The sequence below is a fragment of the Hydra viridissima genome, unplaced genomic scaffold, assembly GCF_058129835.1.
Source record: "Hydra viridissima isolate aposymbiotic clone 2 unplaced genomic scaffold, HvirCarnegie_v1 scaffold_20, whole genome shotgun sequence".
Taxonomy (NCBI): Eukaryota; Metazoa; Cnidaria; class Hydrozoa; order Anthoathecata; family Hydridae; genus Hydra; species Hydra viridissima.
In genome coordinates this window covers 459559-485937 of record NW_028324319.1, presented here as the reverse complement: position 1 = coordinate 485937, position 26379 = coordinate 459559, and the positions used below count along the sequence as shown (strand labels likewise).

The 26379-nt window shown below is 28.0% G+C and overlaps 4 protein-coding genes across 5 annotated transcripts; 1 reads left to right on the top strand and 3 right to left on the bottom strand.

Moving 5' to 3' along the window:
• The first annotated feature begins 480 nt into the window (after positions 1–480).
• LOC149876430 (uncharacterized) lies at positions 481–21770 on the top strand. Its single transcript, XM_090075289.1, has 13 exons — positions 481–589; positions 12915–13035; positions 13190–13384; positions 13482–13681; positions 15574–15875; positions 15993–16225; positions 16422–16463; positions 16537–16670; positions 20333–20396; positions 20646–20813; positions 20924–21007; positions 21135–21301; positions 21395–21770. The coding sequence occupies exons 1-13, from the start codon at positions 482–484 to the stop codon at positions 21698–21700; spliced, it is 2124 nt and encodes a 707-aa protein (XP_089931415.1). The 5' UTR covers position 481; the 3' UTR covers positions 21701–21770.
• On the bottom strand, positions 1330–4082 carry LOC149876433 (uncharacterized). The gene is made up of 2 exons (XM_090075292.1): positions 3501–4082; positions 1330–3413 (listed from the first exon to the last, which is right to left on the bottom strand). The coding sequence occupies exons 1-2, from the start codon at positions 3638–3640 to the stop codon at positions 1508–1510; spliced, it is 2046 nt and encodes a 681-aa protein (XP_089931418.1). The 5' UTR covers positions 3641–4082; the 3' UTR covers positions 1330–1507.
• Positions 7941–11660, bottom strand: LOC149876431 (uncharacterized). 2 transcript variants are annotated; one of them, XM_090075402.1, is made up of 4 exons: positions 11295–11660; positions 10781–10885; positions 10507–10648; positions 7941–8055 (listed from the first exon to the last, which is right to left on the bottom strand). In XM_090075402.1, the coding sequence occupies exons 1-4, from the start codon at positions 11348–11350 to the stop codon at positions 8023–8025; spliced, it is 336 nt and encodes a 111-aa protein (XP_089931528.1). In that variant the 5' UTR covers positions 11351–11660; the 3' UTR covers positions 7941–8022. The 2 variants fall into 2 exon arrangements, with proteins under 2 accessions (XP_089931528.1, XP_089931527.1); XM_090075401.1 differs by lacking the exon at positions 7941–8055 and having other exon boundaries at positions 10174–10648.
• LOC149876432 (ATP-dependent DNA helicase PIF1-like) lies at positions 8635–9552 on the bottom strand. The gene has a single exon (XM_090075404.1). The coding sequence runs from the start codon at positions 9550–9552 to the stop codon at positions 9127–9129; it is 426 nt and encodes a 141-aa protein (XP_089931530.1). The 3' UTR covers positions 8635–9126.
• Positions 21771–26379: the final 4609 nt, after the last annotated feature.

Genomic DNA, 26379 nt, shown 5'->3' with positions numbered 1-26379 from the left:
AAAAAAGCTTTCAAAATTTTCAATTTATCCCTCCATTAACAAGATAATCAAAAAAGTATGTTTTGAATCAGTTTTTAAGGATGACCAAGGTTGAATTAGGTTTTATAATGTGAAAAAAATGGTCTACTTCAATGGCAAACATTTGAAGGAAGTAAGCGTAGCATAACAAAAAATTAATATGAAACCATAAAAGTGACCGCCGTTTTTCCTCTTAAAGTTTACAAATCTTTAATAGTGGTACCTGTTCCCTCCATTAAGGGAGGTGACCTTCTTTATATCGAAATGAAGCGCGATATATATATATATATATATATATATATATATATATATATATATATATATATATATATATATATATATATATATATATATATATATATATGGTGGAATCAACATACAATACGCGTTGGAGAATATATTTATTAGTTTTGCTTTTCTAAGACATGTTTTAAAATATTTCTTATTTTTCAATCAAACAAGAATGCTCAGGGTTGGATTGCTGCTTTTCGCTGCAATTTGTGTTGCGACGACATATGGCAAAGAAAAAACCGGCCTTGATTCGCCGGGTTTTGAAGAGCAGATTCTTGAGGTTCGTTTTTTCTTACATTTATAATAATTCATTCTGTAAGTAAGTGCATAAAACTTTTAAATTATTTGCATATTTGATTTGATTATCATAAGTCATTGGAAAAAGCTTTAAATTAGTATTAAAATGGTGAAAATTTCATATAAAATGAATGATTCTGCAAAAGGTTATGCCCATTTAAGTAACAAAATTTCATTTAAAGAATTTCTTAAGAAAACTGTGATTAATATTAAAATTTCATGTTCGGCTAACGGTAGTTTTGTAATGGAACTTAGTTTTTATGCGCAATATTTTGCTGCTGTTTAAATTTTTATTCAACATAACGCTTTAATAAAAAATGATTTAAAAAATATTAGTGTTTTAATTATTATCATATTGATTAAAAAAATAAAATATTTTTAATAATGAATTTATAAAGAATAATTAAGTTTTATAAATTTATTTGATAAATATCGCGTATACAAGCGTAATATTAATCTCTGTGTCATTATAATATTTATCTCCATGTAATTATAAAATTAGTCTCTACGTAATTATAATTTTATACCTTATAACAACGGCTATCTAAAACACAGGCCTATTAATCGTGCAAACCGTAAAAATAGCTGGAGGCCGATTAGTAAAAATTTAATTTAGGCTTTATTTTGATTTATAAAATTATTTTAACAAATTACAATTGTTATCTAATTTGTCAACTAAAGGCATACTTATTTTATAATTATTGAAGAAAAAATATTACCAAATTTCAATGAAACATAATTTATTCAAAAGAGTTTTATATAAGTCAAACAACAAAAACAACACAAGTTTTAATTTAATCACTCAGTTTTAAAATTTTTTGAGCTGGCTCCTTGTAAGAGCGTGGAGTGTTTAGCTTCGAATAATTATTTTAAAAAATATTTGACAAAATTTCACAACTTTTCATACACTTATTATTCTTAAAATAACCAAAAAAAAATTGTTGATTGATTGAAAGTAGTATGATAAGGAATGCAAACAAACTGGCAAAGTCATATCCAGTGCAATAAAAAGTATATAACAAAAGAAAGTAAATTGACTTAAAATGTCAGTTGGCTTTGTTAAACCACCTCTATCTAAGTCTAAGAGATAAGCACCATACTCATTACAATATGAATATGTATAAGTGTCAAGATCTTCATAACCAACCTTAAATTGAAGGTAACCAGCAATGTATACTAAAGCCATTTCAGAGTCAGTTAAACTAGACTCTAATATTTTCAAAGAATCAAATATTTCACTTTCCTTTTGTATTAGTTGCCTCTGACAGTTCATGCAAGTATGACCAACATGAAGCTCACGAAAGTCTGAATCATATTGTAAAAGTAGTTTTGAGTGCTCAATTTTAGTTTTTTCTAAAACTTGTTGAACCGAAATAAAGTAAGCACCACCAGCACCTTGACGTAACTTACTAAATGCCTTTTCAATAGGGTCAGATGTAAAGTCACCAAGTTTTACAAATTCGTGTGATGTACTTAACAAATATTTTGCTAACTCAACTAGTCCTTTTAAGGTATGGACTATCGCTTTAGATGTTTCAACAGTCAATGTTTTAATTCTATTTTTTCCATTATGGCAATCCATATCTTCACAGATTTGTGATAATGAAAGTATCTGTTGCAGATGAAAATCATCAGTCAAATTTATGACAGAGCGCAATGGGTCTCTTAACCTTTTATCATCACCCAGTTTGTGAACATTAATAATTTTCCATGCGTCTATAAACATTTTTAGAAATACAACAGTTCCTTTAACATTGGTTTGGTCTATTTTAGGATGTGTTAATAAGGCAGAAAGAGTTTCATCACAAAAAACTCTCAAACACAAAGAAACATTATGTCGCTCAACAGGTTTTGCAAAGATAGAAGCTGTATTTAAACGTGAAAGAGTCACAAGTGTCTTACTTTCTAAGTTGTAAAGGTTCTTAAGATCACTCCACCTTTCAATTAAATTATCATCATCATTCTTAAATTGAATTTCTTGTGTTTTTTCAGTAATCCAATTATTTCTTATGTTTTTCCATATATGAACATAATCGTAAAGTAAAAAAATGTTATTTTTAGTCAGCCATGGTTTCTCTTCTAAAGTTTCAAAGAGAGAGAAAAACTTTACATTGACTTTATTATTGTCACATATAATCGCAACACAACTTCCATTTGCATTTGAAATTGATCCAAGTATAGAATCAACTACTTCATACTGAAAATCTGAATCAAGACAACATACTGGAATCATGCATACTATAAAAGTGGGTCCACCAAAAAGACATTTAATCATAACAGCTAATATTGTTTTTGCTAATTTGTCTGGTTGATTAACAGATTTCCCAAAAAGTTCTCCACCGTGATAAGTTAATGAAGCTTTAACATATACTTCATCAAATATTAAAATGCACTGTCGTTGTCGGTTAGTAAGTTCGCAAAAAACATGCAAAATAAATTCATCATTGTTTAATTTTGAAGCTTTTGATGTCAATTTTTGTAGAGTAGAAACACTGGGAAGCTGATAATCATTTCGAATTCGCTTATAAAGTGCTCTTGAAACAGAAAAATATTCAAAAGCTCGAACAATAGTGTTTGAAGAATACAGTGTATCTCCAATACTTAAGACTTTCATAGAAGATAAACTTTCTGCAATAACTTGTTTTTTTATCGATAACTCAATATTAGTCAAATATCTTATAGCTTCAGCCAAATTCGACCATTTGTCTAAAATAGTTACATGATTTTTTGACAAACTTGTTACATAGCATAAGCATCCACAATGATACGTCTCATATTTTAATTTAGAAGAAAGATTTAGTATGAACCTATAAAAAATCAAATAAGAAAATCAGTAACAATTGATTAAATTTTTTTTTATAAATTTATAATAATTTAAAGAAAGCTTATCTTACTTTGGTAAACCACAGTAAAATTCAGTTGATTGAAAACAAATTTTTTCATCACATTTGTAGACAACTATACACTTTAATAAATCTTTTGGGATTTTTTTTTGGTAATGAATAATCGCATCATTGAAATTCAAAGAGTCCATCGCTTTAAAAGTTTCAAGTTGATCAGCTTGTACACTTCTTGCACCAGAAGTTGATGAAGTTGTAATTCTTGACTTTGGAGGTGCAGTTGGTACAAGGCTGGACTTAACACAATTAAAAATAGAAGGTGGAGAAGAGGGTCTTTCTTTATCATAAACATTTATTTTTTTGAAATTTATAGGCCAATGATCAGAACATGCAACAGTGTATTTGCTATCAGGAATGTTGCTTCTTGGAATAGCAGATAGCCACTTTCTACGATCTTCTGGATCTTTTGGAAATCTGTAAACAGCACACTTTTTTTTATCTGTTAAATAATTAGTAGAGCAATTCGCAACACAACACTATAAAGGCATAATAAGTCTCAATAAATATTTTTTCTTCTTCCAATTTTAAGCAACTATATTTAACCTTCGGCAAATATTTGTGAGTTAATCGGCCTCCAGTTATTTTTACACGATTTTAGTTTGCACGATTAATAGGCCTGTGTTTTAGATAGCCGTGCTTATAACGCTTATAATATGTAATATATCAATATATAATGAATACCACGTATATAATAAAAGGCGCTTTCCATTACTTTATAATATTTTATACTGTGTATAGTGTGTGTGTGTGTGTTATAAACCTGGCTTTCTAGAAAGTCAAAAACGCACTTAAAGAGATTCACAGTTTTTTAAACTTTACCTAATTTTAACGATGCTGTTTTTGCATAGATTTTTGAAAAAAGCTTTCCCTTTAAAAAATTGATTAAAATTTATTGGAGTGAGAGTGGGAATCAAAATAAATTGATTACAACTCCCCCCCCCCCCCCCCTCAACCCAAGAAATTGAACACTTCAATAAATGTAAATAGCTAAAAAAACACAAAAAACTAAAAATATAAAATTTTAAACTAAAGACTTTTTTTTCTCCCATTAGCTTAGTAATGTTTTTAACAGAATTTTGGCCTTTTTCTTGATTATTATGACTGCTTGATCCGAACAAGACGCATTTTTTCTATTTACCATACAGCATTGACATCCATAGATAGAAAATGTAGATTCTTCCAACAAGTTTAATCTTCTCTTATTACGGCATCGATATCCACAGAAGCTACAGTCTAACTTTCAACATGCTCTGATAAAACTTTGCAGCAATAAACAAAATAAAATGTATCTGGTATGCCTAAGGGTAAAAATAAATTAAAATAACTGAACTCCTGATGCGTAACCCATTTTACCATTTAAACATCAATAATGAAAAAGCATAGATCTGTTTATGATAATGAAAAAGTATTGATCTGTTCATAAACTAGACATTAGGGGATGGCAGGTGCCAAGTGCTCATGTTATACTGATTTACTAAAATTGCTAAACACTAATATTTCGTCTAGTTAATACATCGGAATCCATGCATCCATGTTGTATATGAATTTCAATAACCACCCCACTACCTGAAATAAGATCTGATATATACAAATAATGAGTGTGAGAAATATAAATCATTTCATAACTTTACAAAAAATTTGAAAAAATCTGTGGGGAGCTTAATAAATACAATAATTACAATTGCAAAAATATTTCTAACAATTTAAATAACCTTTTATCTGTTATAATATCTGTTAATACAAGTATATTAACCATCTTTTATTTACAATAACATACATATACCTTACATATACATATACCTTACCAATTCCCTCACAAACTTGCTTATGATATCACCATATCACCGCATATGATATATGCATTTGATATTTGGTCATATTGTACTCAACACCATCACCATTTTCATTCTCGTTTGATTTCCAAAAAGAAACAATGTTTATGGTACTGTTCTTTTTTTCAATCCAAGAAGTCTGCCTTAGAACATATCTAGGTTGTTAGCGTCAGCATCATTCCACATGACATATTTCTTCCAACAGCAGCACCGTTGAGAATGTCTTCAATATCTCCAACCGCAGTACTTTCAAGATCATGAAACAGTTGCTTTATCTGCTAAGGCATGAAACTCATTAATACTTTTTCCACTTTTCTTCTTTCTTTGTCCGCCTTAATTTGAATCATTTTATCCATTCGTTTAGTCAACTCCACCTTCATTTCTTCATGGCTTTGTATGTTTACTAATCGCTTTTTTCGGGCTGAAAAGATTGACATAGCTATCAATTTATTTATATCAGTCAGTTTTTTAGAGCGGAAATTAGTTGTTCTGTGAAGGGTTCCCATAAGTAATTATTTTTAGTTTGGAATATTTATTTCAGGCTCAGAACGTGAACACATATTGACGTGTTTTATTGCGCAATATAATATCTGTGACATTGAATTTAGTGACTGAAGAGATTTTAAACGATTTTTATTACTCTGGTGTAAAATAACGGACGATCAACCAACTGAAGAATGCTGTTTTGTTTTCGATCAGGTTTTAGTGCAACAGTCGCAACAAAAATGTTTGTGATGTGATTACCGTCATTACCGCAGTTGTGAAGCTGTGCTTGCACAGCTGAACAACAAGGGAATAAAGTCATATGTCTATAAGAAGAACAACCACGTGATCAGAATCAGCCAATCAGAAAGGTGCAGAATAACAGAAATTAGAACTCTATAAAGATCATCATCACGGAGACGTGTTGAAGGTCAATAAGTGCCAACGTTGGTTTAGAAAATTTTCCAATGGTGATTTTGACTTGTTTGACGATGATACAAATGTATAATATTTTGAATATTATTCAAAATCATAATTTTATCAACAAAACAATATTAGAGTAAAAAATATGATAAATAGTTTATATTTATTTACCTTTACTGTCCTTTTAACAGTGTTTATTGAGCTAGAAAACAATGACTGCTGCAGTCTCTACCAAGAAAGGCAATTAATAAATAAAAAGGGCTCTTCTGAAATATGTATTTCTGGACAGGTGTACTCTCAACGTATTGACCAAAATGAGACTAAAAATTTATTGTTGTTGCTGTTACTATTATCATTTTTATTATTATTGTTGTTATTACTATTATTTTTATTATTATTATTATTATTATTATTATTATTATTATTATTATTATTATTATTATTATTATTATTATTATTATTATTATTATTATTATCATTATTATTATTACTACTATTATTATTATTATTATTATTATTATTATTATTATTATTATTATTATTATTATTATTATTATTATTATTATTATTATTATTATTATTATTATTATTATTATTATTATCATCATTATTATTATCATTATTGATATTATTTTTATTATTATTATCATTATTATTATTCTTGTTAAGATTACTAGCAAAAAGCAACCCGTAATACCGGTTATGGTCGGTCTGTTACTTAATTTATAGGGGCTGTTTTCTACAATTTAAAAGTTGCGAAACCTGAACTATACCCTTTTAGAAAAACGCCTTCAAATTGAAAAAATTAAACCATCCGCAAAATTAAAATAAAAAGGATGCGGAGGTAAAACAATTTACCAATTATTTAATATTATTTGAGTAATTTACAACTGACATAGGTCATATCAATGTATGGCAGAACCATTTTCCTCGACATAACTAAGTTCAAAACAATACGCTTTTAGTTACTAACACAAAATAATAACACTTCATCATGCTTTAAATTGACGAAAAAGTAAAGCTAAATTCTTGTTATATTTTTTATAACATGAACTTTAACTAATAAGATTAACATATAGTGAAGGTGAATTATACATGAGTTATTAATTTCTTGGTATCCCCTTGATACATGTTTCTTTAAAAAAGGAAATTGTCTTTAAAACGTTAAATGCACACAACTAAATAATCTTATTAAGAATAACTGACCATTTGATCATTACTATATATGGTACTAATCTGACCATTTCTTATAAATGGCCTCTTTGTTTCAATAGTTTTTAGTAAACGGTAATTTGCTACCATTTACTAAAAATTGCTTTTGTTACTCGAATTTTAATTCTCTTAAATATTTTGACACAAATAAAGGACCTCCCTTCCCCGTTATTGCCTTAATGGTGGTCAGGAGAATAGAGCTATTTTTATTAGGAGTAATCAAGTTTTTGATGAAGATGTCAAACGATGATTTACATGTATAATAATTTTCTCTTTTTAATATAAGAATTTAACATATATAATAATTTCTTCTTTCCTCAAAAGTGTTGCAAATGTAAACTTAGCTAATTAATTAGTTAAACACCTTATAAAATTTAAGTAACTCCATATTTGACAGATGCGCTAACCTAAAATCATCATCCCCCCGTTAAAAAAGTTTCCCTAAGTTACGTACAACAAATTATGAGGCAAAAAAAAGAGAAAATTTTTAAAAATTGAACTAATTGCATATATTTATATAATTTTAACTGACCAAAATTTACAATAAAAGGTAATCAGGTTTCTTTTTACAAATTGTATAAATGTGTCAATCGTAAATCCTAAAGAAAAAAAAAAAAAAATTATGATACAATAATTACAACAACAACAACAAAAACACCACATAAAAACTGAAAATCGATTTACTTATTTATAGTAACCTATTTTGACATGGCAGTTAATATAAATATTCATCGAAAATGTAACTATAAAATCTACTTGGAAGTACAAAAGGATTAACAATACTATATATTAAAAAAAAAATCAAATTAAGATATAAATTGCATTTTCAGTCTTGACTTCTAGTGAATAAAAAAAAAGCAGTAAGTTCCAATAATGAAACTACCTATTATTCATTTTTAACAATAGTCACCAACGTGAAGATGTCTATTGTTAAAACTGAATATCAACACAAAACATCACAACAATAACACACAACAATAGAATATTTACATCCTTGATCCTAAAATCCAGCGAAAATAACAAACCAAATTAAAATATGAAAGGCAAAATTAGAAAACCAATTTAAAGTTAACTATATATTTATCTTTTTACTAAACATATAACTACATAAAAGTATATTTGTTTTTATGTTCAATATTAGTTATTTAATTACTTCAAATTTAGGACATTAAAACACCCTAGATTTAAAGATCAAAGGTTGCATACTCTCCCACACACATTACGCTAAACATTAACAACATTGTGTTTCCAGAAAAAATTAAAAAAGGCTAGACAACACAACCTAGCTCTAAAGCAGTAACTCAGCCTGGCACTAAATGCTGCCAAGTCACACCTCTGCTATAAGTACATCACTTGGCTGGCAAGGTTATCAATCTTGCTCAACATAATGCCAAGTCACACCACTTTGAAAACATGGAAACAACATAATTTAAACATATATACAACTATAAACAAATATGGTTTTATATAACACATATACACACATTTTATAACAATAATAAATGACAGATATATTTATCAAAAACTATGAAAAAAAAAATTAAAATAACAAATAAAGTTATACATACAAAATGTGCTCAAAACCTACAAACAGTAAATTTTCGAAATGAAAATCTTAAGACTATAAATTAAGAACATTAGAAAATATAAAAATTATTTGTGTAACACATTTAACCTACCACACCTTGAATGAGATGTTTATCAATTTTGAAAAACAAACTACTAAATGCTCTAGTTCTTGAACATGCAACATATAGTTGACCATGAGAGAAACACGGTTTTTTGAGATATACCCCAACTCTATCAAATGTTTGACCTTGAATTTTGTTAATTTTCATTGAATAAGCCAATCTGACAGGAAACTGAAGACATTTAAGAACAAAAGGTAGATTAGAATCTGAAGGATCCAACAGAATTCGAGGAACAAAAACCCGTTTACAACCAGAAACACCTGTCAAAACCTCTGCATCAATATAATTATTTTGAAGAGCACAAATTTTCATTCGAGTACAATTGCATAACCCAGCTTTGAGATCTAAATTTCTAAGTAGCATAATTACACAACCAATTTTCAATTTTAAACAATAAGGTGGCATACCTGAAAGAGTTAAGCTGTTCAAAAACTCAACAGGAAAGTTATTTCTTTGATTAAGGTCATCAGTATCAATTTGATCAGCACTTAAACAAATTTTGACCTCACCCGGCAGACATTCAAGCACTATTATTCTACTATTTCAGCTAGTTGTCCTCTTTTCACAAAAGGCAGAATTTCCTAAAGTCACCACCAAAAAGAATAATTTTTCCTCTGAACAGAAAGTTGTTGTTGCAAATATCTTTTAACAACCTATCAATAGCATTTAAGGCATGTTTAGGTATTATGGATGTTTCATCAAGCAAAAAAACAAACTAACTTATCTTAAAAAATGCCCACTAAATGAGTTAGGAGTTACATTCCATGTGCTATTATCCAATATTGGAACAGGAAGTTTGAATGAGCCATGCAATGTTGATCCATTTGTAAGAAGAGTTGCTGCTATGCCACTTCATGCAGTTGTAGCAGATTTAAAGCCCCTACTTATGGTTTCAGCAATCAAATAATTATAAGTAAAGGTTTTTCCACTACCAGCTGGTCCGTCCATGAAAAACAATCTAGAATGTTGATTTTCTACACTTGGTTGCTCATTCAGAGCAGCAAGGATACCATTACATACATTTAATTAATTAATATTAAGCAACAGTCTCATTTGATTGGTTTTGTCAATAGATTGTTGAACATTTTCATCAAAATTTTCTAGATTTAAGCCTATAAACTCATCAATAACAGGCAGTTTGTAACCAGCCAGCATTTTACCACTTTGATTAATAATCTTTTCAATTTGATGAAGAGTAGCTTGTTCAGCTATTAGAAGTGGGACTGAGCGGTGAATGAAATCTCCCATCATAAAAAATTTATATGTATTCCAGAGATGTAAAGGATTGTCAGATTTACAAAAGGTCAAAATAATTGAAAACAACTGTCTAATTTGCTTTGGCATATGTGTTAAAACTACCTCAGAAAGAGTATTCTGCCATTCAGTGTCATCTTGCAACAGACCTTTCAAAACACATGCTTCATGAAATGTTTCAAGGACAATACCAACAGTACGCACATCCTCCCAAGATGTTGCTCCTTTTGCTTGCAAAATTAACAGTCTAAGAAAAAACAATTCTCCAGTTAGATTAACGTTATACATTCTTACTATCACCTTATTACCACCCCTTTGTCTAACCTTCCATTTACAATTTTTAACATCAAATATAAAGTGATAAGGAATGTCTACATACGAATAGCAGTGTGCTCTTTCATTTTCAGTATTTAACTTAAACCATGCCGTTAGGTGCGTATCACGCTGAGCAGCACAATCTAAAGCCATTTGCTCTGCTCCTTCTCTAAAATACACTAATTGAGTGTCAGGTAGATGTTTACCAAGTCACAGCACTTTGAAAACACGGAAACAACATAATGTAAACATATGTACCAACTATAAGCACAATAAATGTGTTTAAATATGTATAAGTATAAATATATACTTAAACAAATACCTTGCATACATATTTAAACACATTTTTAAAACAATTATATAGCACGTACTAACACATACACAAACAATAAAAAAACACTTTACATTATTATAAAAACAAATAGATAAAACAACTATAAAGCACTTATTACCACATACACATACATATCAAAAAAGCATACATACAAACAATAAACATGCGCAAACAAAAGTTTTAAAAATGATGTGAGAAAATTTAAAAAGATACAAAATATATATTTACAAACAATACTCTTTACCTTCTTTTTTTTCTCATAAGAACTGTAATCCTCATAACAAAATTTAACCTTTTCATACAATAACATGTGACATGCCATGTCAGTGTTGGCACAAAATTTTAAGTTATTTTTCTAAATTTTCTAAAAAAGAACAAAAATTGTTAACAGTATCACAGAAATTTCAAAGTAGTAATAACTATTTTATGGAAATAGCATTAGTATAACTTTAAATAACATCCATACCCCTATTTTCCTTCTAAAAAATAAGATAATAAAAATAAAACTGCAAAAAGAAAAACTAAAACAAACAAAATATAAACTATTTAAAAAATTTAAATCCTTTCTACTTTAAATCCTTTCTACTTTATCTAATAAAAATTTAAATCCTTTCTACTTCATCTAATAAAAATTTAAATCCTTTCTACTTTATCTAATAAAAATTTAAATCCTTTCTACTTTATCTAATAAAAATTTAAATCCTTTCTACTTTATATAATAAAAATGTATATATAACTATTTTATATACTTACTTCAATTATAAAATGATCTTAACGATGATTATTTATCTTAATATGATTCTTTATGTAATATATCTAAACTAAAAATTAAATTCCAAAAGGAAAAAAGTTTCAACTCGCTTAAGAGATCTTTCTCTGATGGCCGCGTGCATTTAAAAAACGCGCTCTTTCAAAGCAAAGTAACAAATAACGAAACGACGTTAAAGGTTAAACGTTAAACGTTTCTGAAGGAATATTACAGATTATTATTATTATTATTATTATCATTTTTATTATTATTATTATTATTATTATTATTATTATTATTATTATTATTATTATTATTATTATTATTATTATTATTATTATTATTATTATTATTATTATTATTATTATTATTATTATTATTATTATTATTATTATTATTATTATTATTATTATTATTATTATTATTATTATTATTATTATTATTATTATTAGTGTTATTATTATTATTATTATTATTATTATTATTATTATTATTATTAGTGTTATTATTATTATTATTATTATTATTATTATTATTATTATTATTATTATTATTATTATTATTATTAGTGTTATTATTATTATTATTATTATTATTATTATTATTATTATTATTATTATTATTATTATTATTATTATTATTATTATTACTATTATTATTATTGTTATTTTTATTATTATTATTATTATTATTATTATTATTATTATTATTATTATTATTATTATTATTGTTATTATTACTTTTATTATTATTATTATTATTATTATTATTGTTATTATTTTTATTATTTTTATTATTATTATTATTATTGTTATTATTATTATTATTATTATTATTATTATTATTATTATTATTATTATTATTATTATTATTATTATTATTATTATTATTTGTATTATTATTATTATTATTATTATTATTATTATTATTATTATTATTATTATTATTATCATTATCATTATTATTATCATTATTATTATCATTAATTATCATTATTGCTATTCTTATGACTGTTAATGCAACTGTATTTATTGTTGTTACCTTTAAAAATTCTAATTTTAATACAATATTGATCAATAGTGTTATTTTTCAAAAATTCCACTTTTTTTAATGTAGAAGTCCAATCAACTAAATCCTAATGGAGGCTCAAAGTATGAGAAAAAGAAAGAAAAGTTTAAAGAAAGTGCTAAAAAAGCCAAAGAAACTTTCAAAAAACTTGGTGATGAGGATATTGCTGGTAAAAATCCTACTTATTTTATTATTCTCTTTGTTGCATATATTTATATGTATTTATTTATATGTATGCAACAAATAATTATACATATATGTACTTATATGTAATGTAAACAAATAGTGTTATCTAAAGCAATAGTTCTGAAACGCTTTTACAGGTGCAGTAAATGGTGTTGGAGAAGGTTTAACTCAGCTTGTCAGTGGCATCAGCAGTGGGAGTTGGCAAGATATGCTTCTTGGTGGTCTGAGTATTGTTGGAACACTGGCAAGTTTGGCAGGTCCAATTGGTGCTGCACTTTCAACTGTATTAAGTCTTGTTTCAATGGTATTTGGTCTGTTTGGTGGGTCACAGGGTATGAAAATTGTTTTAATAGTCTATAGGATATAAATTACCAACTAAAGTTAATATTTTATATAAGAACTGTTCTTTTAACTTGTTTTTAACATAAGCGGCGGAAGAGAGTCAGGAAGGAATGTTAAAGCGAGTTATTGATGAAGCACTAACTCGAGCTCGTGCAGATGAACTGAGAGCTGAAGCAGAGGGACTGAAGAAAGCTGTCAGCTCAATTCGAAACTCAATCAATCAGTTTCGAGAAGAAAACTCTATAACAGAAAACCAAGCAACTGAGCTTTATAACCAGGCTTTTCGGGTATGTTTCTATTCTAGCCGCATTTTTTTTTTATTTTGGTATAGAAATTTAGAGAAATAATTTAATTGAAATGACTACCTATATATACTTAGGAAAATTAAGATTGAATGTTGTTACTCAGTAATCTCTGATAGAAAAGAAAGTTATAGTTAGAAAATTTGTAGTTCTTTTTTGCTCACTTCTGTTATATTAAGCAACAATTGAAAATACTCAATGCATAGTTGCTCTATGTAGAGAGGTGTTTGGGAATTTTATGCTAATTACCCCATGAAAAAGTTCTGTAGATTTATATTTTACAATTAAACCGTTGTTGCTCTTTAGTATCCATTTTAGTTGATTAGTTTTTCAGCATCATTAGTTTCCCTTTTTTTTTTTTTTTTGAAGCTTGTTAAAGCAATGTTTTCCTGGATCCTTTTTTTTATGTTTTTACAAACTTTAAAGAATTACAAATAAAAGAAGTTTTATAAAATGAACCTATCTAGTTTCCAGCATTTGTGTATTGTTTGAGAATCCATGCAAAGCATATAAAGCTTAATTTAGCCATTTGGATTGGTCGAGTGAATATTTACTCAACCATTAATTAAAGCAATTAATGGTTGAGTAAGAATATTCACTCGACCAATCCGATTGGCTAAATTTTACTTTGATTTTCTTGTGTTTTTTAGGAAGTGCTATTCTTTAGTTGCTTGATCTTTTAGTTCAATTTTTGTTCAAATTCTGCAGTGATTTTATTTTCAGTTGCAGTTTTTTTAACTCTGCAAGAACTTGCAGGTTTTTTAAGCTGTTTCATATCTGATGGGTCTGCATCTAGATCTGCTGACAATCCTGTTTTTGAACTTTAATAGAGAAACTCCCTTCTTTTTTGACTTTTATGAACAAAACTAAATGTTTCATAAAACCAAAGAGAATAATTTATTTGTTAAAATTATAAGAAGTTAGTTTTTTTCCCTGATGAGAATATTTGCTATATTTTGAAATATTATATATAGTTTCATAAGGGAAAAAAGTTGTAAGGGGGTTAGTACCGTTTTTCTGTCACTTGCTTACACCATTTTCAAACTCTTTTTTCCTCTTAAATAACTTAAGTATTAGTATATAAAAAAAACTGTTATTACTTGAATGGCGACAATATGTCAACATGGTAATTCCTGTTGGAAAAACATACAGAGCTGAAGTAGAAGACAAAAAAAAGCTTACTAATTCATTTGCACTTCACTATCTTTGACTAGCAAACTATATTGGAGGCAAACCAGCATTTTATTCATGCCATTGCTGTCTTGAAAGGCCCTTTTGTGCATTTTGTTTGCTTCCTTTTATGAAATAAACTTCTTGAGCAGTTCCAATTAGTTCTGTGAACTGATATATGACACTGGCATGTTTATCACGTCATGAAATATATCTGCAAATCTCAAAAATCCATCCATCGAAACATACTTTACAATTTTATCAAACAAAAGCATACTGCTATTCACAAAATCTTCACAAAGTTTCAAAGTTTTTAACCTTTTCTTTGAGACTTAATGTATGTTTTTATCAAATAATTTTCAATATTCTTTAATATTCAATATTCCTTAATCATTTTTTCAATGTTAACATACAGTCGCCTCCCGAGGCGACTGTATGTTAACATTCATTGTTACAATTGTTGTGCATAGGGTTAATTAAGCCGCAGTAATTTAAAAATAAGACTATAAAATAAACCATAGTGTATGGATAGACAATTCAAAGTCCAATTGAGGGAAACATATTTTTTTGATTTGGTTTCAAGTGAAAATTTAAAAATATTTTTTTTATTTCAAATGATGTTATCATTTTTATATTTTTTTCTACTTTAACTCTATGAATTTTAATAGTATATTAATAAATGAAAATGTACAAATGATATTTCTAAGGGTCTGAACTTCTTTGGGCAGCTGAAATTTTCCATTGATAAATACTGTGATTGTTCAGTGGAAAATCCAACTGATGAGAAAAAAGTATCCACTGCAAGAGAGAATTCGGACAGGTGCTTGGAGTTCCTCAACCTCTATTCTGATCTCTCCATTCTTCGACAACTACTGATTGCTGACATGGCAAGTCTTGTTGGTTCAGTTGGTCTAAGTGGCACTGCAACTAATCTATTGTCATTAACAGAAAAAGAAAAAATTTCAGACAAAGATATTCTTCTTTTTTTGTTGGATCCAATTAACAATAAGTAGGTGGAGATGTATTCACTGATGATATTTAAACTTGAGCTTTTTTACATTAAATATTTTGTAAAAGTTTGCAATCATTGTCTTAAATCTTTTAAAAAAATTATTTTTTGTTATAGACAGCAAAGATTTTGCATAGCTCAATATTTTGGAGCACCTGGTAAGTACCCAATCCTTCAAGCCTATCTTGCTAGCTTAACTCTATCATCAACGGGTGAAGTTGCTACCAAACAAGTTGTTATATGTTCTCAAAAAGAACTACTTGGACTTTGTTACAAACTTGAGCCAAAAAAGCATAACAAGAATGACCTTCTTGAATGGAATCGTGCCATCAAATCACTTTATGTTTCAGGTAAGTGATGTTTGATGAGGCATTTATTCATTCAGTATTTAAGCATTTTTTTCCATATTTGTTACAGTGTAAGAAGTTTAAATTTTAGAACAGATTAAAGAAAAGTTTCAGAAACTTTCTTTTATCATACTTTTGTTCTTATTTAAAGAGATAAGACAAATTATGATATAATAATTTTATGGTATAATTATTTTAGAGGGATTGGTAGTTACTGGATTTAGTGATGACAATTACAAAGGTATGCTTTTTTCAGTCTTTTAAAAGTAATTTGGTATTGACAGTTTGTTATTGCTATTGCTATCATTATAAAGGTGCTTCTTATGGGCCGTTTCCTGGAGCAACTGTGATTGGACTTACACCAGGTGCATGGAGCTCTATCAGTATCTCACAACTTACAGAAAAAAGAGAACATGTTCGAGTTTGTGAAAAAGAAAAACTAAGTCAGGTAATAATAAACAGTAGCTTGCTATTTAACCAGTTTTGCCTTGCATATTATAAAAACCTCTTGCTTTTTTTCAAATGAAAATAAAGTAAGTGTGTGCCAGACAATATCAATAATTATCATATATCAATAATCTCATGCTTGTTAAACATTTATCTTGTATTTATCTATAATATTTGAAAGTAATTGAAAGTTTTCAAAACAGTGTATAAATGAATGATTTTTTGTTCAAACGTGATTCAATTGCAATTAAACAACATTTACTTGCAAAATATCAATAACCTAGTAGACTTAATTCAAACCCTTTGAATCTTTTGTTTAAATAATGTTTGGGGGGATTTTTCTCTAGTCATAATGTTTTTACATTTCCTTAGAAATCTTTCAGCAGTGAACAGGTAATATTTGTAAGAAGGCTTACATTTTATGTAAACACTTCTTTAATGTCAATTAAGAAATATTTTAAAAAGGAAAGAAAAAAAAAGGTAATTAAGTAACTTCAAATTTCTGTGTTTGATTTCTTTAAATAAATTTAAATAAGTTTAAATAAATTTTAATAAATTTAAATAAGTTTAAATAAATTTAAATAAGTTTAAATAAATTTAAATAAGTTTAAATAAATTTAAATAAGTTTAAATAAATTTAAATAAATTTAAATAAATTTAAATAAATTTAAATAGATTTAAATAAATTTAAATAAATTTAAATAAATTTAAATAAATCTAAATAAATTTAAATAATTTTAAATAAATCTAAATAAATTTAAATAAATTTAAATAAATTTAAATAAATTTAAATAAATTTAAATAAATTTAAATAAATTTAAATAAATTTAAATTTAAATAAATTTAAATTTAAATAAATTTAAATAAATTTAGAGAAATAGTTTAGTTGAAATGACTACCATATATAGTGAAGAAAACTAATATTGAATTGTATTTGTAACTAATATTGAATTGTATTTACATGTATTTTAGCATTATGAGTAGATTAGTTCAAGAGAACATTCTTCTGGATAAATGTTGATGTTTGGTTTTTCAGTTTTGATAAATACTAACAAATAAAGTACACACTTCTATATGAAATTTACATGCATACTTATTATTTTTCATTAAAAGCCAAAAAAACCAAACAGTACCATTTATTTCTCACAATTCATACAAAGTTTGAACAATCTTTCTTATTTATCATCTGAAATTTTTTTCAATAAAAATGTCAGCAAAATGCATCTGATTGCAAGATATATTTAATGTCAGATGTGAATTTTGTCTTAAGAAAGAATAAAACAAAATCTTACTGTGTTACACAGGTTTTTATTTCAATACATAAACTAGAAAAATATTTTTTGGAATATGATTCTAAAAATAATGAAACCAATAGAAGATTGATGAACTGTTTTTTTATAAAATCAAAAAGTCATTGAAATAGATAACTTTTTTAAATTACCCTAAAGCTAATGTTAAGTTACCCTAAAGCTGATTTAAATGAGTTTAAGCTTAAAAGCTGATTTAAATGAGTTTAAGCTAAAAAGCTGATTTAAATGAGTTTAAGCTAAAAAGCTGATTTAAATGAGTTTAAGCTAAAAAGCTGATTTAAATGAGTTTAAGCTAAAAAGCTGATTTAAATGAGTTTAAGCTAAAAAGCTGATTTAAATGAGCTTTAGTTTTTGGCTTTGAATAACAATTGTGTTGGCACTTTAACATCTGATTGTGCAAATGCAATAAAAAGAGTTGGAAGAAATCGGTAATTGTGCAGTTTTTATGTCACATGGAATTAATTAAGAATTAGTTTTGTATAAACCAAAAATATACTTTGCTTCCATTACTCTAATGCGTTCGTTAGTTATAATAATGACCAAAATGATATTCTATCATCTAAAAGGTCTATGCTAACCAGATGTTCATAAGGAAACTTTAAAAATGCCTCTTGTGCTTTACTGGCAAGGTTCTTGTTTTGATTGGTCTTCAGATTTGATGAAAATTCAATAAATTGAGAGGGGCTTGGATTCCAAGTGATGCTTCATTCTACTGTTTGACATAAACAAGACTGATAGAGCCAAATCTGTGATATTCCCGGATTCATGAGCAGTTAGTGTGAACTGAGTTAGAAAGAGATAGATAGATGTGCCTTGCTGGCAACATTCATGTTTGGATTGGTCTTCAGATTTGAGAAAAATTCAATGCATTGAAAGGGGCAACACAAAGAATTTGATCTATGAATGCAGATTCCATTTCTCAGTTACTTCAATTCAGGCAATTGCTTGAGCCTCTCTTTATTCTCTATCCCTTTTTGGATCATCATCAAAACTAAAAAGGATACATTTATCTCCAGTAACACTATCAAAAAGTTTAGTGTTAAATATAACCTAATGTTTTATGATTAGAGGACATTTAGTTGAAGAAAATTTATTTTTAAGATCACCTAATAGCCAACAGTTTTTACTTACTACTCCCAACTACTCCCAACATCAACAAACATACCTCAAAGTTTAAGAGGTAAATATGATCCAAAACATCTAGAACTTTAGGGGAATGGAAGATTTTTTCCTTTTTTTTTTTTGATAATGAAGTACAAGCTGTTGAATTTGTTGATGTTGATGTTAACAATGTAGTTGTTGTAGTTGGCTGAGTTTGAGTTTTCTGATACTTCTCATCTCCTTCTGATTCTGAACTAGATGTCAATGAAGAAAGTTCTCCTTCTGTTTATTTACTGCCTTTATTTGTGTGTTCTTCATATCTTATTTCCATCTTTCTCCCATTTTTCTGTTGTTGCCTCTTTTTGCTTTTTTTACTGCTGTATTTACATCTACTCCTCTCATGCTGCAGGAAAAAACATCCTCTCTTTACATTCAAAGAAATTCCCAATCTTCTTTGTTCTGTATTTCTGTCATGACCTCTTTTGTTGGAATATCAAACAATTCTTGATGGTCACCTTTTCATCCTGTCTGTTGTTGTCATGTTCTGTATTCCTTCAGAGCCAGATAAATCTGATGCATTGTTAACAGTTTTCTGAAACATGAGTCAACCTGCTGCAGTGTTATCCTGTCTTGCATCAAAATACAAACAGCGAGATCACAAGACTTTCCAGGTTTTTTTCAATTTTTTCAATTAAATGATGAAGCTGGAGCAGTTGAACTAAACAAATATACAAGGTAATCTTGCTGTAGATAACTGAAAGTTGGCCAGTGCTCTGGAGCAGGTTTCAAAATGGTTAAAGCCATTTTATAGTTTTGTTTAGAGTTTATTACTTAAAGAGCTCAACAGTTCAATTTCAGTTCAATGTCAATTCAATGTTAATTCAATATTAGTTCAGTAATATCATTGAAATAAATAAAACCACAAGATTCTTTGAATTCAGTATACAAGAAGTAAAAAAAAGTAGTCTATAATGTGTCAAAAATAGACAGATATTGCAAACATTGACCCAAGACAAGTAAGGTTGATAATGGGTAGACCTGTAAATGTTGCTTAATCACCCTGAAATTTTGCAGGGTAAATACCTATACCTAATTAACAAAAACAAGGCGTGTAGAGCAATCAATCTACAAGCTTAAACTTTTTAGTATGGCTTTGTAGACAACCCTAATGCAGAGTAATAGATCAAGAAATATTCCATGTTTAAACATACAGACAATTATTTATGCTAAACATAATTTTTATCTTACAAAGGATGGAAGATGCGATGAGCTTGAAATAGAAGCCTACCCTGATCTTAAAATGGTCAGTGGCCAAGGTCAGATTTTTTTTTTAATGTTTCTACTTTTACAACAATATTTTGCAGCTTTAGTTTGTATAACTGTGTTTGCTTCAACTCATCGGTTTTGTTTGATTTTTGATTTTTTGTTGAAGTATTACTGATTGTGCTTTTGTTTTGAAAATTTTTTCTTTTTTTTAAGATCTTAAAATATAATTCTGCTTTAAGTTGACCTTAATATATTAAGAGGGTTCATTTAGTACACTGTTTTGTAAACATTTTTTTTAGAGGGAGACATATTGACAACAGATGGAATCAAATGCCATTTCCCTTTTGTTTACAAAGAGAAAGTTTACAATAAATGCACGAAGGACGAACATGATGACTATTGGTGTGCAACATCTGTGGGTGAGAATAATCAATATCAAAAAGGCGAATTTGGTACATGCGATTTTCGTAAGTTTTCTACGGAATTTTATTAATAAAAAATTTTTTTTAGTTAATAATAAGATAAAGATAAATTAATGTTCAGTTTTATTAAACCAAAATATTTTTTTTATACCCAGCACAAACATGGTCAGAAAAAATTTTATCTATATCCATTCCCGAAAATATTCAAGTTTATCTTTACACAGAAGAAGACTACAAAGGTTTGTTCCATTTATAAATTATCTAATTTTATTCACATCGACTGTATTTTTCAAAATACTCGCCAATATATAAGCCATTATATCTTCATAGTGTTGCACTTTTATGTCATTAAATTTTTGTTTTCAGGCACTGCCTACGGTCCATTTTACGGCTCAAACACCATTGATAAAGTTTGTCCAGGAGCTACGACGAAATCCATGAAAATTAGCAAAAGTAACAAGAAATCTTCTGAGATGGTAAAGATCTGTCGTGGAGCATCTTTCTCCCAGATGTGCGATTTTGTTGACGTTGGGGTGAGAAGTTTTTTCTTCGTTCCCTAAACAACTAATATACGTTTTTTTTACGTTGTCCGGATGTGGAATGTATTGATAAATCATTGTTTTTAGGTTTACGGAAAATTGATCATCCATGGATGTTATTGGCACAATGAAGAAACAAAAATTAAAAGTATGCGTGTTCCTGGTGGTCTTGCTGTATATATGTGGACTCGTGAAAACTTTCAGGGGACACCTTTAGGACCTTACATAGGCCCTGTTTCTGTTCCAGTCGTAGATGGTGGTGAGCCATCAGAAGAAAACAATAAATCTCAAATTAAATCCTTTAAGATTGTTCGGTACAGTCCTGTAGGTGTAAGTTCAGTCAAAAGAAAGATCGCAGAAGAAAACACTGAAGAAGATGAAAATGACGAATAAAGAAAAAATATTTTTGTTATCTTTTATTTTAATAGTTTTTCATATATCAAATTGTGAGTTTGAGTAATTAGTTTGATTGTTTTTTTTATTTATCCCCTTTGATCGTTTGACGTAAAAGAGCAGTCGGTGTATTACAACTTCTCAAGCTGTTTATCTGCTACAACGTTTAATCTTTTACCGTTTTAACACATAGTGTTTAAAGAATTAGTCGTTTCCATGATTATGTTGTAATAAAAAAAATACTGCCTCGCCAACTTTAATTATGTTAAATACAGTCTGCATTTCTAAATAGAAGATTCACAACCAAACAGCCTCGAAAAAAGAAGACACTTTCATCATAGATTTTCAAACTGGAACAATAATTTGAAAAAGTGAAGGAAACATAAAAATCCAAAAAGTTATGAGGGCGTGATTCAGTCATAAGAGAGAAGCTTGCAAATATTAAAGAAATGCTCTGCGATTATTTAATCTGAATAATGTTTGAGAAGCATCCGATTTCATTGATGTATCTTAAAAAAGTTTTAAACCGACAAGTTTCTATTCAAAGGGAATGGGAATAAATGTAATTGTGATAACAACTTTTGCAAAAAGTGATTGTTGGATTAATGACACCAAAGCGGAACAAATCTTAAATAATGGTTGGATCAATATTAAAAGCTTTCCACACTATATTAGGAAGCTGAACTAAATATAGCTTGACTAAAGTCTGGTGTGTCAATTCGACTTAAATCCGAAGAGTGTAAAGCGATTCTCACAAATTTTTATAACGACTTTAGTGAGCAAACGTAATTTTTGAATGGAAATTTGCATTTGTATGTCCACCAAAAATATTGATGACTTTGCTTTTGGTAACTAAAGTCTGAAAATCAAAGTTATAAATGTAAAACGATTATTTGAAAGTTAAGCCTTTTAAATTTAGCAGAAACAAATAAAAATAAACGGTCAGCAAAGATTTTCGGAAAATAATGTTTATTTTGCCAAGTGACGTTTTATATTGCACTTTAGCCTGATTTTAGACTGAAAGAGATTTGTAAATTAGTTGCAGATGCAAAGCTGCGTTTTTTGTTATTGACAGGCTGTAACATTTCATATTTTAGATGAAATGCGCATGCGCAAACGGTGAACTAAAAAATATGTTGAATATTGTAACTTCGGTTGATTTAATGTAACTTACTGGTAATAATTGAACCATATAGCATCAAACGCACAGTTTACTGTTATTTATTACAACCATAGATCATTATTTATTATAACTTACAAAGAAATTTTCTTTAAAATCTCATTTCTAAATCTGAATAAAATAAATAAAACAAAATTACTAAATCTGAATCGCAATAAAATAATAAATACACAGCTAATTAAATGATTTTAAAGTTTTAGGAAAAAAACAACTTAAATAATAACATAAATTAAAAGAACTGTCTTGAATTTATTTTGTTTTATAAAAAAAATTTTTTTTTTTAGCCATTTTAAATCTTAAGGTATTTTCTTTTCAATATTGCTTTTAAATTTGGAAGAAGAAACTTGCCAGCATTCTCTTTCTTTTTAAACATGGGTGAGTATTGTGTTAGGCACCACAAGAAACCCCGAATATATTTGATCAACTACGCTTTTTTCAACATCTGTGAGGTGAATGTAATTTCTCTGATTTCACTTTTTTACTTAGGTGAAGCCGTTTCACATGTTTAGTAATTTTTTTACGCAGATTGAAAGACATTGATGTTTGTAGCTGCAAACGTCACTGGTACTGTTTTAATATCACAGTTCAGTGAGGTCATTGCATGTGAGTATTGTATGCTACTATTTATAGTATAAAAGCCTGGGGCCAATGCTATTAACATAAAAAACAAAGTTTTTTCCGTAAAACACGAAGTTTTTACCGTAAAAAGCGAAGAAAAAAAAAGTCCATTGCTATAAACATTCAAAAAATTCCGTTTTTAAGATAAAAACTTCGCTATTTAATCCAATGCTATAACCGAACAAGGGAATCACTTTTTCAGATAAAAAATGCGTTTTTTCGAAAAAAAACTTCAGATAAGTTTTTTATCTCTATTTTAGATATTTTCTTCGTGATTTTTAGCGGGATTCTTGGAACAACGTTAGAGCTTCAAAATCACTGAACATTCTTTGTGTTTTTATGTGGATATTCTATAGATAAAACTGAAAAGGATTTTGGTAACTCCATAATAAACTAATTACTTAAAATGTGCATTTATTCAGTTTTTTCAGTTGCTTGTTGTGTTTCGTTAACAATGCATGCACGTATATATATATATATATATATATATATATATATATATATATATATATATATATATATATATATATATATATTTATGATTAGTAAAAGACTTCTTCACTCGAGAGTGCTCAATAGCCTGCTGGCAAGAGCAATTACATAGAAGATACAGCAAAGGATGACAACTTTGTTGGTACTTAAAGTTTCATACCGGCGTGCCGGCAATCATCAGCCAAAATACATAATGAAAACTTTTCATAATGAAATTTACATAATGAAAAGTTTTCATTATGTATTTTAGCTGATGATTGCCGGCACGCCGGTATGAAACTTTAAGTACCAACAAAGTTGTCATCCTTTGCTGTATCTTCTATATATATATATATATATATATATATATATATATATATATATATATATGTACAGTGAGAGAAATAAGTATCCGAACAAAAGATTTTATTGTGAAAAATAAACTTTGTCAGGTTTTTTTCGAAAAACATATGTTTTTGATAAATACTTTTATAATTATTCTAAAAGCAAATTTAATTACGATTTTATGTTGCAAAAAATTAATCAAAGGTAATTAACTTGCGTTGCTAAAATTTAACGATTCCCAAAGTAGTGTTAAAACTTCAACGAAAAATAATTATCCGAACATGTTGTTTTGTAAACGAAGTTTTGAAATTGATTATTAAAAAAAGTTTTTAAACCAATGGTTTTAGAAATATTGTTGTTTTACAACGAGTAATTTTTAACAACTGACTAATATTTTTTTAAATTCATTTGATTTACCATTGATATCATCAAGTATGGGAGTTAAAACCAAGGAATGGTCCCAAGCTCAACGCAATTTGGTTATTGACTTGTTCAAGCAAGGTAAAACGTTTAGGTCGATAAATAAAGCGACTGGAATGGCATTAGGAACCATCAGCGATCTGGTTAAAAAGTATAATATGTTTGGATATGTGCAAAATCAGCCCAGATGCGGAGCAAAGCGTAAAACAACATCAAGAATAGATCGACAAATTGTAAAGATTGTGCAAAAAAACCGTTTTTTATCAGCACCAAAAGTGTCAAGCCTCCTTGAGAAAGATTTTGGGTTAAAAGTGAGCTCATGTACTATTCGAAATCGATTGAAAGAAAGTGGATTCAAAGCAAGAGTTCCACGCAAGAAACCATCCCTTTCAAAAATCCATCGAAAACGAAGACTTGCATTTGCTAAAAAATATGTAAATATGCCGGTATCATTCTGGAGGAAAGTTTTGTGGACGGACGAGTCAAAATTTAATCTTGTGAAGTCCGATGGAGCTCAAAAAGTTTGGAGAAAAAAAGGGGAAGCATTCACACTCAGTTGTATTCGAGGCACAGTAAAATTTAGTGGAGGCAATGTTATGGTATGGGGATCGATGGCTTGGAACGGAACAGGAAAACTGGAGTTTATTGATGGAATTATGGACTCTGAGGTTTATGTTAAAATTCTCAATAAAAATCTTCTGGCTTCAACTAAAAAACTGCGATTAGGAAAGCATTTTATCTTCCAACAAGACAATGACCCTAAACATACGTCAAAGAAAGCAAAAGAGTTTTTCATCCAAAAGCAAATTGAGTTACTTGAATGGCCTGCGCAAAGTCCAGATCTCAATCCAATTGAACATCTCTGGGCAATTCAGGATAAAAAATGTGGCACACGATGTCTAAAAAGAAAAGAAGATTTAAAAATCATGCTCCAAGAAGCTTCGGCTGATATCGACTCAGATACGACAAAGAAATTAGTTGAATCGATGCCATGTCGACTTGGAGAAGTCATAAAAGCTAAAGGCGGTCCAACTCGATATTAAAAAGTCAAAAAAATAATTACTCGGAGAAACGTTAATCTTTAAGCCTTAATCTTTAAAATTTTGTTCGGATACTTATTTAATGCTAAAAAATTGCATAGTTTAAATGTATCTTAATTTTTTATCAATTAAATATTATTATTGATATTTTTTTTTTGCATATTGAATTCGTAATAAAATTTTCTTTCAGAATAATCATTTCTTTTATTTCTATAAAGTTTTTTTTTTCGAAAAAAACCTGACAAAGTTTATTTTCCATAAAAAAATCTTTTGTTCGGATACTTATTTCTCTAACTGTATATATATATATATATATATTTACAAATATTACAATATAAGTATCAATCAATCATATATTTCTAAATAAAGATTTTACATTCAAGTTTATATACAAGTAGTTATAGACTAATGTGAAGTAAACTACTAATTGTGCTAATGATATATCACAAGGGTAAAAATAATGGCAATTTAATCATTATATTCAAAAAAAGTAGCAACAGCAGAGATATATTACAATATATAAAATTAACAATGATAACACGATGTAATGTATAGTATATATCAATTTTGTTATATATATATATATATATATATATATATATATA

Coding starts and splice junctions, on each gene's coding strand:
- LOC149876430 (XM_090075289.1), top strand. CDS start 482: ATGCTCAGGGTTGGATTGCTGCTTTTCGCTGCAATTTGTGTTGCGACG. Junction 20,397..20,645: donor TAAAATGGTCAGTGGCCAAG/GTCAGATTTTTT, acceptor CATTTTTTTTAG/AGGGAGACATATTGACAACA. Junction 20,814..20,923: donor ATTTGGTACATGCGATTTTC/GTAAGTTTTCTA, acceptor TTTTATACCCAG/CACAAACATGGTCAGAAAAA.
- LOC149876433 (XM_090075292.1), bottom strand. CDS start 3,640: ATGGACTCTTTGAATTTCAATGATGCGATTATTCATTACCAAAAAAAA. Junction 3,414..3,500: donor TTTTACTGTGGTTTACCAAA/GTAAGATAAGCT, acceptor GATTTTTTATAG/GTTCATACTAAATCTTTCTT.
- LOC149876432 (XM_090075404.1), bottom strand. CDS start 9,552: ATGCCACCTTATTGTTTAAAATTGAAAATTGGTTGTGTAATTATGCTA.
- LOC149876431 (XM_090075401.1), bottom strand. CDS start 11,350: ATGAAAAGGTTAAATTTTGTTATGAGGATTACAGTTCTTATGAGAAAA. Junction 10,886..11,294: donor CTTATGAGAAAAAAAAGAAG/GTAAAGAGTATT, acceptor AGTGTATTTTAG/AGAAGGAGCAGAGCAAATGG. Junction 10,649..10,780: donor GAAAGAGCACACTGCTATTC/GTATGTAGACAT, acceptor GTTTTTTCTTAG/ACTGTTAATTTTGCAAGCAA.